At 49.3% G+C, this 14,661-nt stretch overlaps 1 protein-coding gene and 1 long non-coding RNA gene across 5 annotated transcripts; one reads left to right on the top strand and one right to left on the bottom strand.

Moving 5' to 3' along the window:
- The first annotated feature begins 1,165 nt into the window (after positions 1-1,165).
- On the top strand, positions 1,166-6,496 carry LOC146762171 (uncharacterized). Its single transcript, XR_014943199.1, has 3 exons — positions 1,166-1,301; positions 6,172-6,250; positions 6,375-6,496. It is a non-coding gene; the product is annotated as an uncharacterized LOC146762171 (long non-coding RNA).
- Positions 6,497-9,925: 3,429 nt separating this feature from the next.
- Positions 9,926-14,555, bottom strand: CRYGN (crystallin gamma N). Of its 4 annotated transcripts, none has more exons than XM_085539026.1 (4): positions 14,384-14,555; positions 13,194-13,442; positions 12,701-12,846; positions 9,926-10,152 (listed from the first exon to the last, which is right to left on the bottom strand). In XM_085539026.1, the coding sequence occupies exons 1-4, from the start codon at positions 14,456-14,458 to the stop codon at positions 10,017-10,019; spliced, it is 606 nt and encodes a 201-aa protein (XP_085395152.1). In that variant the 5' UTR covers positions 14,459-14,555; the 3' UTR covers positions 9,926-10,016. The 4 variants fall into 4 exon arrangements, with proteins under 4 accessions (XP_085395152.1, XP_085395149.1, XP_085395150.1 ...); XM_085539023.1 differs by lacking the exon at positions 14,384-14,555 and adding an exon at positions 13,920-13,990; XM_085539024.1 differs by lacking the exons at positions 9,926-10,152; positions 14,384-14,555 and adding exons at positions 11,921-12,413; positions 13,920-13,990.
- Positions 14,556-14,661: the final 106 nt, after the last annotated feature.

The raw sequence follows: 14,661 nt of genomic DNA, 5'->3' as shown, positions 1-14,661 counted from the left end.
AGTTATCCTCTAAGACTCAGCGTTCGCTTCTAAACCCTCTGCAATCAGCCTCTGTTACAAGCAATGCTGTACATGTCACTGAAAGTTCTCCCTTCCCCCATATAAATGTGGGTCCTTTGCAGTTAAAAATGTCCCGGAGTGCCCAGAAGTTTAGCATGGGTGTAAAGACTTCACAAGTTCTCCCTACAGAATAAGAGATGGTTTCAAACTGTCACGTAGCCCAGGATTTCCTGTAAACATCTGCAAAGTTCTTTCGCTTTTTAATCAGATCTGAAGCAGTGGTTTCTTTCAAAACATGCTTGGTTTTCTAGTGTTTCTATTACTGCAGTCACATAAAAGCCTGCCTGCTAAAGCTAATGCAGCTCTACTGTCCCATGCTACTTTACTCAGGTGGGTGCATTACCCCTTAGCAATGTCAGGAACGTGAAAAGAGCTGGAGAATGAAGGTCTATGCAGTGACCTATCGAGCTGTTGGGTGATGGTAATATTGCTGCCTGATACAAATGGGTTCTTGGTAGCTCACCCCTGTCAGCAATGGGAGGTCAGCCATGAACTCCGAAGGGGGTTGAATTAACTTTTTGCTGTGATGAACTGATAGCTTAAAAACTGCTGCTGTGAAGGAATCTTATCTCTCTGGCTAGGAAAGCAGATGTCATTTCCTAGACGTTTTTAAGATGCTGCATGCCAGGGGATGTAAGATTTTTACTGTAAACAGCCTTACTGTAATCAGCTTTCCCCTCACATAGGAAGGCAAAAACCTTCCATCACGTCACTGTATAGTGGGAATGTTACAAATATTTACAGAATTACAAAATAATAGCAAAAAGCTCATTTTCCCCTGCTCCCTACTTTGATGGGAGCCCTGCTGTTCCTTCCAGACGGTAAGCTGGCCTCCTGCCCAGACCGTATATCTCTTCTGACAGGCTCCTTAAGGACCACATCTCAATGGAAGCCAAAAGAAATATATCTTACTAAGTGACACGAGAGTAACTTTCTGAGCCTTATTCTGAGGCCATTTTAACTGATTTTGCGCCGACGCAGCTCTGCTGGTTTTGACTGCAATAATCCAGAGTTGTATTAACGCAGGAGGAGACCCAGCACCCCTGACATTGGTGCAAAAACCTGATTTTATAAGTGCAGAAGTTACAACCGGTGACCCAGGCGGGATTACAACAATTGCATTCGCATCTGGACTCTGAGAGATTGCTCGGTATTTTATTCTGCCTGGTTGTGAGTGGAGCCAAATCGCTGCCTTGGGTAAAGATCGCTCACCTCCTCACGTACCTCGCTGCTGCTAAAAGGTTTGTACTAACAGCTGATGCAAAAAGGAGGTTTAAGAGGGGGCAGGAAAGGGCTTAGCTGGGTTTTGCTGTTGGTGGGTGAAAATTGTACCATCCCAGGCAATGCCAAAGCTTCAGAGAATCATGGAATGCATGAGGTTGGAAGGACCTCTGGTCCCTCTGGTCCCTCTGGTCCCACCCTTGCTCCATCAAGGCCACCCAGAGCACAGTGGATGTCCAGGCCCATGTCCACGTGGATTTAGATCTCCAAAAAGGAGACTCCACAGCCTCTCTGGGCCTGTGCCAGAGCTCTGTTCTGTGTCTCTGCCAATGCTTGCTTAGAGCCAACACTGCTTTATGTTGTTTCTCCTCACCAAATAACCCAGCAATCCTTGGCAAAGAGAAGGATACCAGGGTAATGCTGGTGATCCTACCACGAGGATTACTAGCACAAATGAAGTGTGAGCTGCTTGGATTCAGCATCTCGGGTTGGTTGTGTAAAGGAAAGGTTGAGAGTCCTGTGGCTTTTCAGCCTGGAGAAGGGAAGATTGAGGCAGAAACTTGTCAGTGAAGGACTGGATGGTGACTGATGTTCTGCTGGGGAGACACAAAATGGCAGCTGTAGAGTAGTGCAAGGAAGCATGATGCCACTCATTGATAGCAGCACGACAGACAGAGCAGTAGGACAACAGCCTGCCTTCACTTCCTGCACGTACCTCGTGGCTTGCTTGGTGAACAAATCTTTCCTCATTGCCGTTCTCCTTTTTCCCTCCCCCTCCAAGTCTGCACAAGGGCTCACCCCAGCCCTCGTTTAAGAAGGCACCCCGCTGGAGTCCACTTCTGTCAGCAGGAGAGAGTGTAATTTAGCTGGTCTGCAGCAGTCTGTTTCCATTCATTCCTGAGGTTTTCCAGCTGCCCACGAAAACAATGCACTGATACACTCTGTGTGGACTTGAACCATGTCCAGCACAAAGGGCGAGGTGGGGCTGGGAGGTCTGGGGAGCGTTCTTTGTCCTGTCAAACAGAGCAGAGAGTGGCACAGCATGGTCAGAAAGAGATGGTGGGGCTGCAGCCCGCATGGCCCACATCCCAGGTCACACATCCAGAGTCTTCCCAGGCAAATGTCAGCGGTCCCAAACTCAAGTATCTAAGGGCTGGGAGGAAAAATAAACTGGATTTCAAGGGTGACCGGTGCTGCTTGCACTTTCACGGATGTAAAGTAGGCAGATGGCATCAGAAAGGATGTCATATTCCTCTGTTTATTTCTGCTAAATTCCTTCTCTCTCCTTTTCTCATCCCTCTTTCGTGCGGAGAGGGAGGCACAAAGTGCGTGATCAAAAACGCTAACAGCACAACTCCTTGATTCACGCCGCCAGCAGATCTCAGGCAGAACTCCCTGTTGAGTTGGAGGGAACAGCCTGATTAAAAATTGATGCCACAATATGGTCTGTCTTAGCAACAGCACTCGCAAGTGAAATTCATCTCGGATATAAACCGTGGCATTTAAAATGCCAGTTGGGTGAAGCTCGACCAACAAATAAATAAAGAAGTGAAACTGTTGCACGCAGCGCTGTGGAATTAAGGCAGTCTCCGTGCCACTTCATGGAACGTCGTTGTGTGTGACTCATTGAAGCCATTAAGTCTTCTGCTGCCTCTTTCCTGGCCTCATGGGGGTAACAACTTCCTGGAGCTGTACATTGAGGTGGGAGATTAAAACTGAGTCTGTGTGCACAAATGGGTCCGGGGTTGATCAGGACTTCATGTTGTTTGCCTGAGAGGTCCCACAGAGGGAATAATAAAGGGGTTCAAGAGAAGAACATCCGTTCTGCCAGAAGTGGTCTTTTAACCAGGCTTTTGCTTATTTGCTGGGGGAATTTACTCACAGGGTCACCTGGCAAAAATGACTGAAAGTTATGAAAGAAAAGGCTTCCTGCCAACTGCTCAAGAGAAGGAGGGAGAGAAGTGGAGAAGAAATGGGAAAGAGCAGCGAGTTGGCTGCAGGGCGAGGGACATTTTGTGATTTAGAGAAGCCAAGAACCAAGGCAGTAAAGGGAGGGAGTGCACCCCAGTCTCCTCAGCAGGCTCTGTGCTATGTTCTGGTGTCATTCGAGCACAAATGGAAAGCTGAGGCAAAAGGAAAATGGCACAGCACTTACAGATGCTTTGAGGAGCCCCTATGGGAACTCCGCATGGACTGAAAGTGGAGCTCTTGGAAGTGGTGAGCCTGAGACCATGGGGTGACCAAGGGCTGGGTGCTGGTTCTCCTCATCAGTCATACAATCATAGAATGGCTGAGCTTGGAACAGACTTCAAAGATCATCCAGGTTCAGCCCAGGGCTGCAGGCAGGGTTGGTAGCTACTAAGTCAGGTTGCACAGGGCCCCATTCATCCTGCTCCACAGGTGGGCTGTGAAACAAAGGCTGCAAGGGACAACCAGGTCATTGGCAGGTTGCCCCTCATCACTGTGTACCCAAGAGCTGCTTTGGAGAATGCTGCTGTTATATTCTCATAGCTCTTGTCCCACACTGTCGTCAATCCAGCAGGAATCAAAGCAAGGAGGGCAGCTGGAGAACCCAGCCTTGGGCATCACAAGGGTTGCTGTCGCAAGGCAGCAGTGATGCACCCAGTGCAGTGGGTGCAAGCAGTCCAAGGACAACGGGCTCAGCAAAGTCTCCCCGCGGCTTGCACCACATTGACGCAACATCTGCTAGTCTGAAACAAAATCCCTCCCTTATTCCTAACAGATTCCGCTCCCCCTGCAAGCAATAGGAGCTGCTGCATCTGCTCACACCATGGCCAGGCTCTGGCCCCAGGAGGGTGAGGCCGTAGCTAAATCAGAGCTGCCTGCTCTAGCTGAATGTCTCCTGTGAATAACTTTTCTTATGACACCTCTCAGCTCAGGCGCCAAATCCCAAACAGGCAGGAAAGCCATCCAAGATTCAGAAGAATTATGACAGAGGCTCAAGCATCACGGGGCTCTGGAAAGGTTATTCATTTAGCAAAGAAGCAAATGTGCAAATCAAGCTCTCTGGCAGCGTTTGTGTGATGATAATCGTGCTGATTAAGTGTTTGAGCCTCAGGATATGCTGGGAACGGCGCTAGGACCCAGCAAATAACCGCTGCACGCTTTTGGAAGACAGCTGCAGGCTCTTCCTGTTCTGCTCTGTAAGTGATCCATCTCCTTTCACAGATCTGTTCATTTTGGATGCAATTGCTCAAAATATGCGTTGCTTATGGCCATACGGATAAATACAAAGGAGAGCAGCAGTTGTGCTGTTAACCCTTCGGATCCCTGTTAGTCCTGGATGTACAACGAGGAAGCTGAAGAGTGATAGCCCAGTTCTACCTACAGCAGACTTGGATAAAGCCAAGCCAGTTGAATTAGCTAAGGGTAGGGAACACATCCTGCTGTTCTCGTCTCTAAATTTGGCTATGGCTTCCATGACCCTTTGCTAATGGGGAAGGTGCTCATTCTCCAGATCTCCATGGTAGTGAAGGAAAGAAGAAACTGAACAAACCACTGTCCTTGACTCACTTTCAACCTTCAATCTGATGTAGCATTTACATCGAACCAGAACTCTGCATGAGTGTAAGCGGATGTTTGCAGCATGGAGCTGGGTTCCCAGGGCCTTGCAGTGGCATAGCAGCGGCAGGAGAACAGGAGATGCTGGCTGGAATGGCATGGTTACCTTGGTTGGCTGCTCTGGGACTTTCCTTCCCCCTCCTCAAGCACAGATTTCACAACCAAACCACTGAAATAAAAGAAACAATAGCTATTTTCAGTGGCACTGCAGAGCTATGCAGCCTCGGAGCTCTTGCACAGGAATGGAAATGTGAAGAATGATCTTTAACCATATAGGAACTGATACAAAGTGCAGGCCAGCTATCGAGCAGCAGTAAACCAGTACAGCTGAGCAAAGCAGACTCAGCTGAGATACTTGGCTTGCTTGATGAACAGCTCTGCACCAAAACCCTGTGCCAGCCCATGTCTCTCTGGGACCAGCGCACAGCTCCAAGGCAGCTCTAACTCATGTTCTTTGGCACTGCCAGACTTCAGTATTGGGTGGTTGCACTTTGTGACTGGGAAAGGAGAGCTTCTCTACCATCCCTACACCCAGCACAAGTCAAGAACAGCGTAAGGACTGAGCCTGAAACCTCATGAGACTGTCTGGGGTCTATTCCATACAAGCTAAAGCATCAGCTGCTTCTTTCAAAGGATGATTTGGTCCCAAATGGGGGGGGGGGGGGGGGGGGAATGAGATTTGATTTATGATTATTATTAAGTATTATTCTTACTGATATTATTCTATCCAGGTAGTTGCTGGGGCAGGAGAACCTTCTGTAAGGAGTCAGTGCTGGCTTTGGGAATCTGGTAACCTATGCCCTCCCCTTCATCTTCCATCACGTTGACAGCAAGTTTGTCCTAAAGGTTCAAATGCCAATTTAAAAGAAAAAAGAGAGGAAACTAACAGTCCAAGAGCTGAACAAGGAAAACTCTGTCTGGTACTTTATTCCAGCCAAAGAGCTCTTTAATAGCAAACTATTAGACAAATCCCAGGCCTGGGGGTCTGTTACAGAGGTTTTGGATTCCTACCAGAATGTTTTGTTTCCAAACCCGAATTGTCTGAATGCAGCTGAAAAGAAGAATCATTCCATGCAGGCAGAAGGTTTTCCAGCGCTGTGGAAGTCTGTTTCTGACAGGGATTGTGATCCTTTATTGTCAAAGGAGCTGACTGTTGTGTATCGTTTATTAACAAATAATAGAGAAAGAAGTCTGAGGCCTTTGAAATGCAGATTGGCAGCTCAGTAAGAAGATCCAAACTGAAATGATAAGCTCCAGAAGTCAGAATGGTGTTTTCCTGCTTTTATTTCCTCTCTCTCTTTTAAATAGGTGGAAGATAAACGAAGCTGACCCCAGCCCCCAGCTGAAAAAAGAAGCTCTATTATTCCCAGAAAAATAATTTCAAAGGGTAAGTCAATAATAGCAGGATACACACAGAATAAAACCTTTGGAATCCTGTTATTATTATTATTATTATTACTGTTGTAGCTTCAGATGACTCAAGTGTTATTATTTTCTCCTCGCGTTACCAGCCAAGAAAACCAATGACAACCGCACAAAGCTCTGCAAATCTCAGCAGTTTTGGTTCCCACTTACATTGCTGGAACAGCTGTTGCTCTCACAGAGTTGAGCAGGTCAGCCCTGCGTGCAGACCGGACCACACGGTGCTTTCTCACCATGAAAGCTTGAGCGTGATTTACGAATGGGACTCGTGTACATCCTGCCCTGCAAAGAGGAGCTAAGCCTGCAGAATCCTATCATAGAATCAGGGAATCGTAGAATGGCCGGGGTTGAAAAGGACCACAATGCTCATCTGGTTTCAACCTCCCTCCTACGTGCAGGGTTGCCAGCCACCAGACCAGGCTGCCCAGAGCCACATCCAGCCTGGCCTTGAATGCCTGCAGGGATGGGGCATCCACAGCCTCCTTGCGCGTTCGGTTTGCTACTGTGTCAGAAGGGCTCAGTTGTGTTCTAGCACTTGATGGCACACACAGCACGTAGCACTGGTTCTTGTGAAGAGCAAAGTCTTGTTTTGGCGGTGGCTCCACCAGTTGCTCTCTCTGTGCTGCTGTTTTTCAGCAGAACAAAGCAAGCGATGGACAGCCGGCTGAAACCACCGAGTCTTGCCCATCTATGAGTCAGGATCATTCACCAGCCTTCCCAGCACCGTGATCGTGGGGCAGCAGCATCAAAGCTTGGGAGCAGCTCTCCCCAGACATGAACAAACCTGTGCGGACCACAGGTGATCTCTTTGCCTGGGTCGACTTGTAGGGAAGGTGTGCTGCTCTCATGACCCATCATAGCCCATGAGCAATGCTGGTGAGCACCAAGAGCTGCTCACATGAGAAAGCAGTTATCTCAGTGTCTATCATCAGGCTAAACAAAGCAGCGAGCAGCACTGCACAGCAGCTGCAAGGAGTTAAACAACATGGAGAAAAAAATGCAGTGTTCCCATGAAACAGCAGAGGCTGATCCTCCTCTAAGCCAGCCCCTGTGCTCCCATAGCAGGAGTGCATAAAGCTCTTCCTTCTGCCTGGGAGGAAGCTCTCAGTGCACAGGTGTGAGTGCCTACACAAAGTGCAGGCTTCCCACAACCCACCAGAGACCATCGTATGGAGAGAAGGAATTTCCATTAACAATTTCAATATGATTTCTTGTTTGCTTCCTGCACAGTTTGACTGCGAACACTGCTACATTCCTCTGTGCTGAAGCTGGGACAGCCTGATTTGATTACAAGCGGAGTTATGCAGACCACATAAAGATGGTCAGCTGTCCCCAGAAAGCACCATGTACCCATTTGCTCCTCAGCATTTCTATTGCTTCATGGAAAATCAAAACAATTCTTTCCTTTCCCATTTTCTTCCATGCAGGCATCTTTGATTTCCTTCTTTGTCACCAGTAAGTATGGGGACAGCTCAAAACAGGTGGTATGTTTGTTATTGCACCTCCTTTGCTCATTGAGTGGTTACTTCTGGAACAGGAGGCCATCAGACAACAAGCCCTATGTGAGTCCCTGTCACTGAATAGGAATCAATTGATTTAACCTCTCTAAAGACTGGATGGTTTAAAATGAAAAATCAAGGTGAACTGCTGATTGTGATGCTGAGGATGCTGAACACATCAGGCAGATAGATGTGCTCTGATTCTAGGACTTCATTTGTCACCATGCCTGGGGGTGTTCCAGAACATGGCAATTGGGAGAGCGTTCAGTAGGCATGTTGGGTTGGGCTGAGGTTGGACCTTGTGATCTGAGGTCTATTCTGACCTTAATGATTCTCTGATTCTTTCGTTTGAGTTGGACAAGCATCTCAAAGACCCCACTCAAAGACCCAACAAAACAGCTCCAGCAGGCATGGAGGAGTGAGTTCAGTGTTACCTGATTCAGGTGGAGAAAGAAAGAAGAAAGCACAGGGGGGTTTGTGTGTGCTGTAGAACAGAGCACAGCAAAAGTATTGTAGCTGCTCAGATGTTTTCCAAGGGTTCATTTGCAAGATATATTCCATCAAATTCTCATATTATCCAGCCAGAGAGAAACGACATTTGTGTATGCAGCCATTCTGGCAGGAGCTATTTGCTCTGGGGCCAGAGGTAATTCAGAGTTATTCTGAATATTACACTGCAGCAGCCTGGCCAAGAGCAGTAATGCTGATTATTAGGGCTTTCCTGGCTTTCCAGATGGAGCTGATTTCATTTAGTTCTCTCTCCTGTAATTAATAATTAGCCCCCTTTCGTTTTTTTTTTTTTGGGGGGGGGGGAATCTTTGTTTTATCTCCAGCATTTTGAGGAATAGTTTCTAATTTGGTGCACAGGGCAGAGCTCGTTCAGCCATAACATGGCGCAGTGCAGATCTCTGCTGCACCATCTCACGTTCACTTCCCACCAAGCTGGCATTTTTTGTCATTTATATGTTCTATTCTACAAACTCCATTTAGGAGCTCTGAGCCTTCCCTTCCCTTCCCTTCCCTTCCCTTCCCTTCCCTTCCCTTCCCTTCCCTTCCCTTCCCTTCCCTTCCCTTCCCTTCCCTTCCCTTCCCTTCCCTTCCCTTCCCTTCCCTTCCCTTCCCTTCCCTTCCCTTCCCTTCCCTTCCCTTCCCTTCCCTCTGGGATTCCAGTTAGGGTTTATTTTAAGCCCTTTGTTTCTTTATTCTTCATACTGCACTGTGACATTGAATGTGCTTTAAATGAATGAAACTCCTCCTCTTAAGCTACTCACAGCTCAGTGCCTTTCTTTCTTTGGGAATACATTTGTGCTTATTTATTTTTTAACAGATTATTGTCCAGAAGGTCACAACAGAGCGCAATGCATGTGGCTGAATATTAACTTTTAATAGAGCGCATTGAATTTAGGAGCAGATTAGAGTCTTTGTGAAGCAAAAGCAACGCTAATCCTGGAAGAGCTCCTGAAATCTTTCATAAGCTGCATTTAATTAAAAGAAAATGAACTACGCAAGAGTTGATGCATGAATTGTACATTTGTGCATCCCACTCAATGAATGAATAATTTCCCTGCCTTCTTTCCTGACCCAGAAATACCTTGCAATCCATTAAAGATGTTTAAATATTGTTATAACTCCAGCAGGCCACGTATCACAAGGAGCCACCCAGGGCATGGCCATCACAGATCACTGTGCTTTGGTCAGTCAGCCAAAGGGCTTTTGAGTCAAAGGATGACCATAGAATCACTGCATGGTTTGCTTGGAAGGGACTTTAAAGGTCATCCAGTTCCATCCCCCTGCCATGGGCTGGTGGCTTCCCACCAGTTCAGGCTCCCCAGGGACCCATCCAACCTGGCCCTGAGCACCAACAGGGATGGGGCACCCACAGCTCTCTTGGCAGCAGTGCCAATGCATCCCCACCAGCAATGAGAAGAGCTTCTTCCTAATGCCCATCTCAGACTGGGAGGGCTGTGGGGAGCTTTCCTGGGTCTCTCACCTTCAGCTAAGGGAGAAGATGTGGCCCATCACTCCCTATGAATCGTTGCACCCTAGAAAAGCAAAATCACAGCACATAACCTTGGAAATGCTGAGCACATCCATTCCTTCTTGAACTCAATTAATGGAAACAAATTCACTGAGAGTCAAAATTTGATATTGTACAGTTTATTCCATGGGTCAGTGAGTTGAAGGGGTGACGTCCAGCAGCCCGGCTCCAATGGGATGGTCTGATGGTCTCAGCTAGAAGTAGTTGATGACCCTCCGGACAGACTGGACGCTTGCATTGAGCCCCTGCCACGCTTGGAAGTTGCCAAACTCGCCCCGTTCCACCACATACATGCGGCCTCGGTAGTTGGGCTCCTCATAGAGCACCCACCTGAGCAAAAAGGAAGGATCAATGGGGTTCCTGCTGGGTGATGCCAGCCCCAAAGCCCACGTTGGCCGCTTCCCCCTTCATGTTGCTGTAAGGATGGTGCTGGGATGTGACCTCACCGATCTTCATAACGCACAACAGAATCAATCTCACAGCATTGGGGACAGAGCACTGGAATGGACTGCCCAAGACAGCTGTGGAGTCTCTGTCTTTGGAGATACTCAAGACCTGCCTGGATGCTTCCCTGTGTAACCTACTGTGGGGAACCAGCTTTAGTGGAGAGTTGGACTGGATGATCTCCAGGGGTTCAATTCCAACCCCTTTGATTCTATGGTGCTGTGATTCTATGATTTGGAATTGCTACAGAGGGATGTGACTCCCCTCAGCCCCATGTTGGACTAAAAGAAGAAAGACCCCCACTGCAACACTTGAAATGCATTTTACCTTCTAGAAGAGTCTTTAGCCTCAAGGGGAGCCATACCTTTATCTGTACTTAATACATTCTCTTTTTTCCATCAATTCTCAACAACCTTTCTGCTATTTCATAGCAGGGACAGGTTTGGGTTCTGTTTTATTCTCCTATTCTCTTATCTCAGCAGCTCATGTTGTCGCTCTTCTCTCTCTTCAGCCCCTTAATGTGCACTCTGCCATGGTCTCAATGCAGCAACAACCATCAGCTCTGTCCTCTGTTCACATCTCCCATGTTTGTTAACCAGGCTTTGCCTTTGCTCTGACACTTTCACATTCAGGTTTCATTGCTGAACTTTTCATCTCCGCCTCGTTCTTCTCTCCCCAAATCAGAGGTCACTGTTACTCGCTCCACTTATGGGCTCAGCAATGACAGCAGAACACTACTTTTATGTCCCAAATCAGTTGGGTTTTGTGGCCCATCTCTCTCTGGACATCCAGCAATGACAATTTGGTTAGGACCTACTGCTTGTGGGAGAAACTCCTTTAAGCACAGCATGGGGCAGCGATTGCTGCGGGGTCAGCCAACAGCTGGCGAGCTCAGAGCAGCCTGACCCAAAGCAAAAAGCTGCGTCCATAGGAAAAACATTCATTTGTAAAGCCAGCCACCCGCGAGCACTACAATACAAAAGCTGGGAGCATTCAGCTGAGCTACCCCAAGGACTGCTGGGTGTGTTTGGGTTGATGTGCACTATTGGGATGTCTCCAGGTGGGTCTCAGCTCCATCTGTCCGCACAGCACCGGCTGCCTGCCTGGTCCCACTGCGCTGCTGGCACAGCTGCGGTCTGCAAGCAATGCAGCATTGCCAAAGAGTGCTCGGCCAAACAGCTGGCTCTGGGGCGTTTCCTACAAATGAACGAGCTCGTCCTCCAGCACTTTTTGCAGGCAGTTTCTATCCAAAAGGGGATGGCAAAGCCACGCACAGGCTTTCCTCGAGGCTCGCTTTGCAGCACTGCTCACACGGCTGTAGGGCAGGGTGCCCCAGAGCTCTGTGCCCTCATTGTGTATCCCAGTGTGAACTCTTGGAGAGGCTCAGCTCTTCACATTAATTAAGAGCCATGTATAACATTGTTCTCCTACTCTGAACGCACCCCAGCTTTATGCATAATGCACACACGGACTTCTTCCTTTTCTACCCCATCCCATCAACTTATTTCTCTGTGTATGGAAAAGAATCATAGGCCAAGTTGGAAGGGACCCACCAGGATCGCTTCTTCCTCCAGTTAGGAGAAGGCTGTGAAGAAAAGGGAGCACAAAGAACACCAGAGAGATGGGACTGAGGCACATTGGCCACACAAGGTGATGACTGAGGATCTGTGCGCCTTACTTAGCGCTGCCTTTATTTCATAGCATCGCAGAATCATTTCAGTTGGAAGTTCCAAGGTCATCTGCTCCAACTCCCCTGCAGTGAACAGGGACAGCATCTGCCCTTCTGCTGCGGAAGGGCCATCATCATGGTGGGATAATGGGCTCCAGCTTCTCTTCCCTTGGGAGCTCCTTGGTGGTAACAAACCAACTCTGTGTATCCATGAGTGGGCAATGAAGACATCCAGTGTTCCAGAGCCATGGATCTGTGGCACTGAGGGACGTGGTTATCAGACACAGTGGGATGGAGTTGGACTCGGTGATCTCAGTGGTCTTTTCCAGCCATGATGGTTCTGTGATTCCATGATTCTAAGCCTGGTTATTATTTAATTTGAAGGTGAGGTGCTGCTGCCTCATCTTGGCTGTCCAAGGAGGGGTTTCTGGTGTCGCAGGAAGCCCTGGGGAAGCTGCTTACAAAGCGAAAGCCTTGTCTGCAGTGCCCAGTATGTTTCATGTGGGTCTTAAAGAGGTGTTTGGAAAAAGGAAATGTGAAAGGAAAAGAGAAAAAGGGAAGGGATGGGCCGAGTGTTAGGTTGCACGCCCCTTGACTGCGTCTTCAAGTTCATGTAGCTTGTGCTTAGCTGCCACCCTCCTGCATGCCCTGCTGGAGCTGCTCTCATTGCTCGCTCAATATTAGAAGCACTAAAACCCCCCATGGAACCACAGCCATGGCCAGGCTTATAGGCTCCCCCAGCCCCCAGAAGCTGTGGGTACTCACGCGCCATCCCCATACACCCTGATGGCGTTGACATGGGGCTGCTCCCAGCCCCGGCCCCGCAGACAGGAGCAGTCCTCAGTCAGCTCCATGCTGCGGCCGCCGAAGCAGCTCCCTTCAAACAGCTCGATGCGGTAGTGCTGCCCGTGCTGGGGACAACGGGGTCAAGTCAGTAACAACACCAAAAACAAAACCCACAGAGAATTATATCCCCCAGAGCACTCGCTGATATCCCCTGGGGAATTGAGAACGCATGAGAAGCTGCGGTCTGAGCACTCAGGGCGCATCCCATAGCAGAGACTTGCATACCCATCTCTATGCTGCAATGCAGCTGAAGAAGAGCCCCCAGCCCAACCCTGGGATGCACACTCCCATTCCCTGTGAGCATCCCCCGCCTCTTTTGAAAACCACCGCAATAACCCCGTTCCCATCAATGCCGTCGTGTTTTGCACCCAGAATTGCATGTCCACCCCCTCTGGCAATCAGAGCTGCTCACCATGCCCACAGGTCGGCAGGAGCCCATGCGGTCACCGCGGCCGTTCCAGCGCTGCCAGTGCGGGTACTCACCGTGCTCCAGCACAAACTGCTGCCCGTGCAGCTGGGGATGGTCGAAGCAGACCCAGGCCCCGCTCTGCACGCGGATGGAGTTGACGCGGTGGGGGAAGCCTCGCTGCTGGAAGCTGCTGCAGGTGCTGCACACCTCCAGCTTCCTGCCTGAGAAGCATTTCCCTTCATAGAAAGTGATCTGGGGCGGGGAGGAGAGGATGGAGGTGAGGTCCCTAGTTGCAAGCAAACGGGAACCTCTCACTGGTGTCTCATTTTGGGGTCAGCTTGGTTTTCAGCCTCTTTCCTATCAGAGCACGCACACATCCCCTTACAAGCATTCTGATGAGGCACAGGCACAGGTTGCCCAGAGAGGTGGTGGGTATCCCATTCTTGGAGACACCCAAAGTCAGGCTGGATGGGACTCTGAACACCTGATGGAACTGCGGCTGTCCCTGTTCACTGCAGGGGGGTTGGACCAGATAGTCTTTAAGAGTCCCATCCAACTCAAATCATTCTATGGTTTCCAGCATGAAGAATCAAACACAAAGCCCTGCTCACAAATATACTCCCATCCCCGGCACCCTCCCCATCCCTGCTGTGCTTAAATTGCACCTGAATGGGACAGCACCCAGCCCTCACCCCACAGCAGCCCGTCCTGGCATGAGGCCATACTTACTTTTCCTGAGTACTGAGACATTTCCTGATGGCTGCTCTCCAGGACCATAAATCAGAAGCTGACCCAACCCCACAGCACACGAAGCCGCCCCGCTATATATGGGCCGGGCAGTGGGGCTGCTGCCACGGGACTTTTGGGACAAAGCAATGGGAGCCAGGGCTTTGCACAGCCGTGCTTAGTTGGCAGAATGGGGCCCGGGGCTGCTGAGTGTGGGGTTTTGACTGGGGACAGGCAGTGAAACAATAGATTTGCTTGGCAGGACTTTGGCTGATTAGCAATGCATGTTTGCTGCTTCTTTTGGAAGGATTTCTTTTTAACATCATTATTTGGAATAGACAGCAATAAGAAGGCAGACTGGCAGCCTGGCTGCCTCAAAGTCCACCCAGTTTCCACCCCTGCCATGAGCTGCCTGCCCATCACCAGCTGAGGCTGCCCAGGGCCCCATCCAACCCAGCCCTGAACACCTCCAGGGATGGGGCACCCACTGCTCTCCAGGCAGCAGAACCTGTGCTGCTGATGCTCATTTGTGTCTTCCCCATTCTCACGGATTGAAGACACCTCCAGAAGGGTCTCTGCCTCTCCCCAGCTGTTAGAGAGATGCTGACCTCATTAGAAGAGGTTGTGAGGTTTAACCAGCATTAGAAACATGTTCAGAGGATGAACAGCGCTGATTGTATAAGGACTAATTAGAGCCTGTTGATTTCTCCTTGCAAGGCTGCAGCCCAGTGGCATTAATTAGCAG

Source organism: Coturnix japonica, chromosome 2, assembly GCF_054131305.1.
Source record: "Coturnix japonica strain WE chromosome 2, WE-NBRP24, whole genome shotgun sequence".
Lineage (NCBI taxonomy): Eukaryota > Metazoa > Chordata > Aves > Galliformes > Phasianidae > Coturnix > Coturnix japonica.
This window is presented reverse-complemented; position numbering and strand designations above follow the sequence as displayed.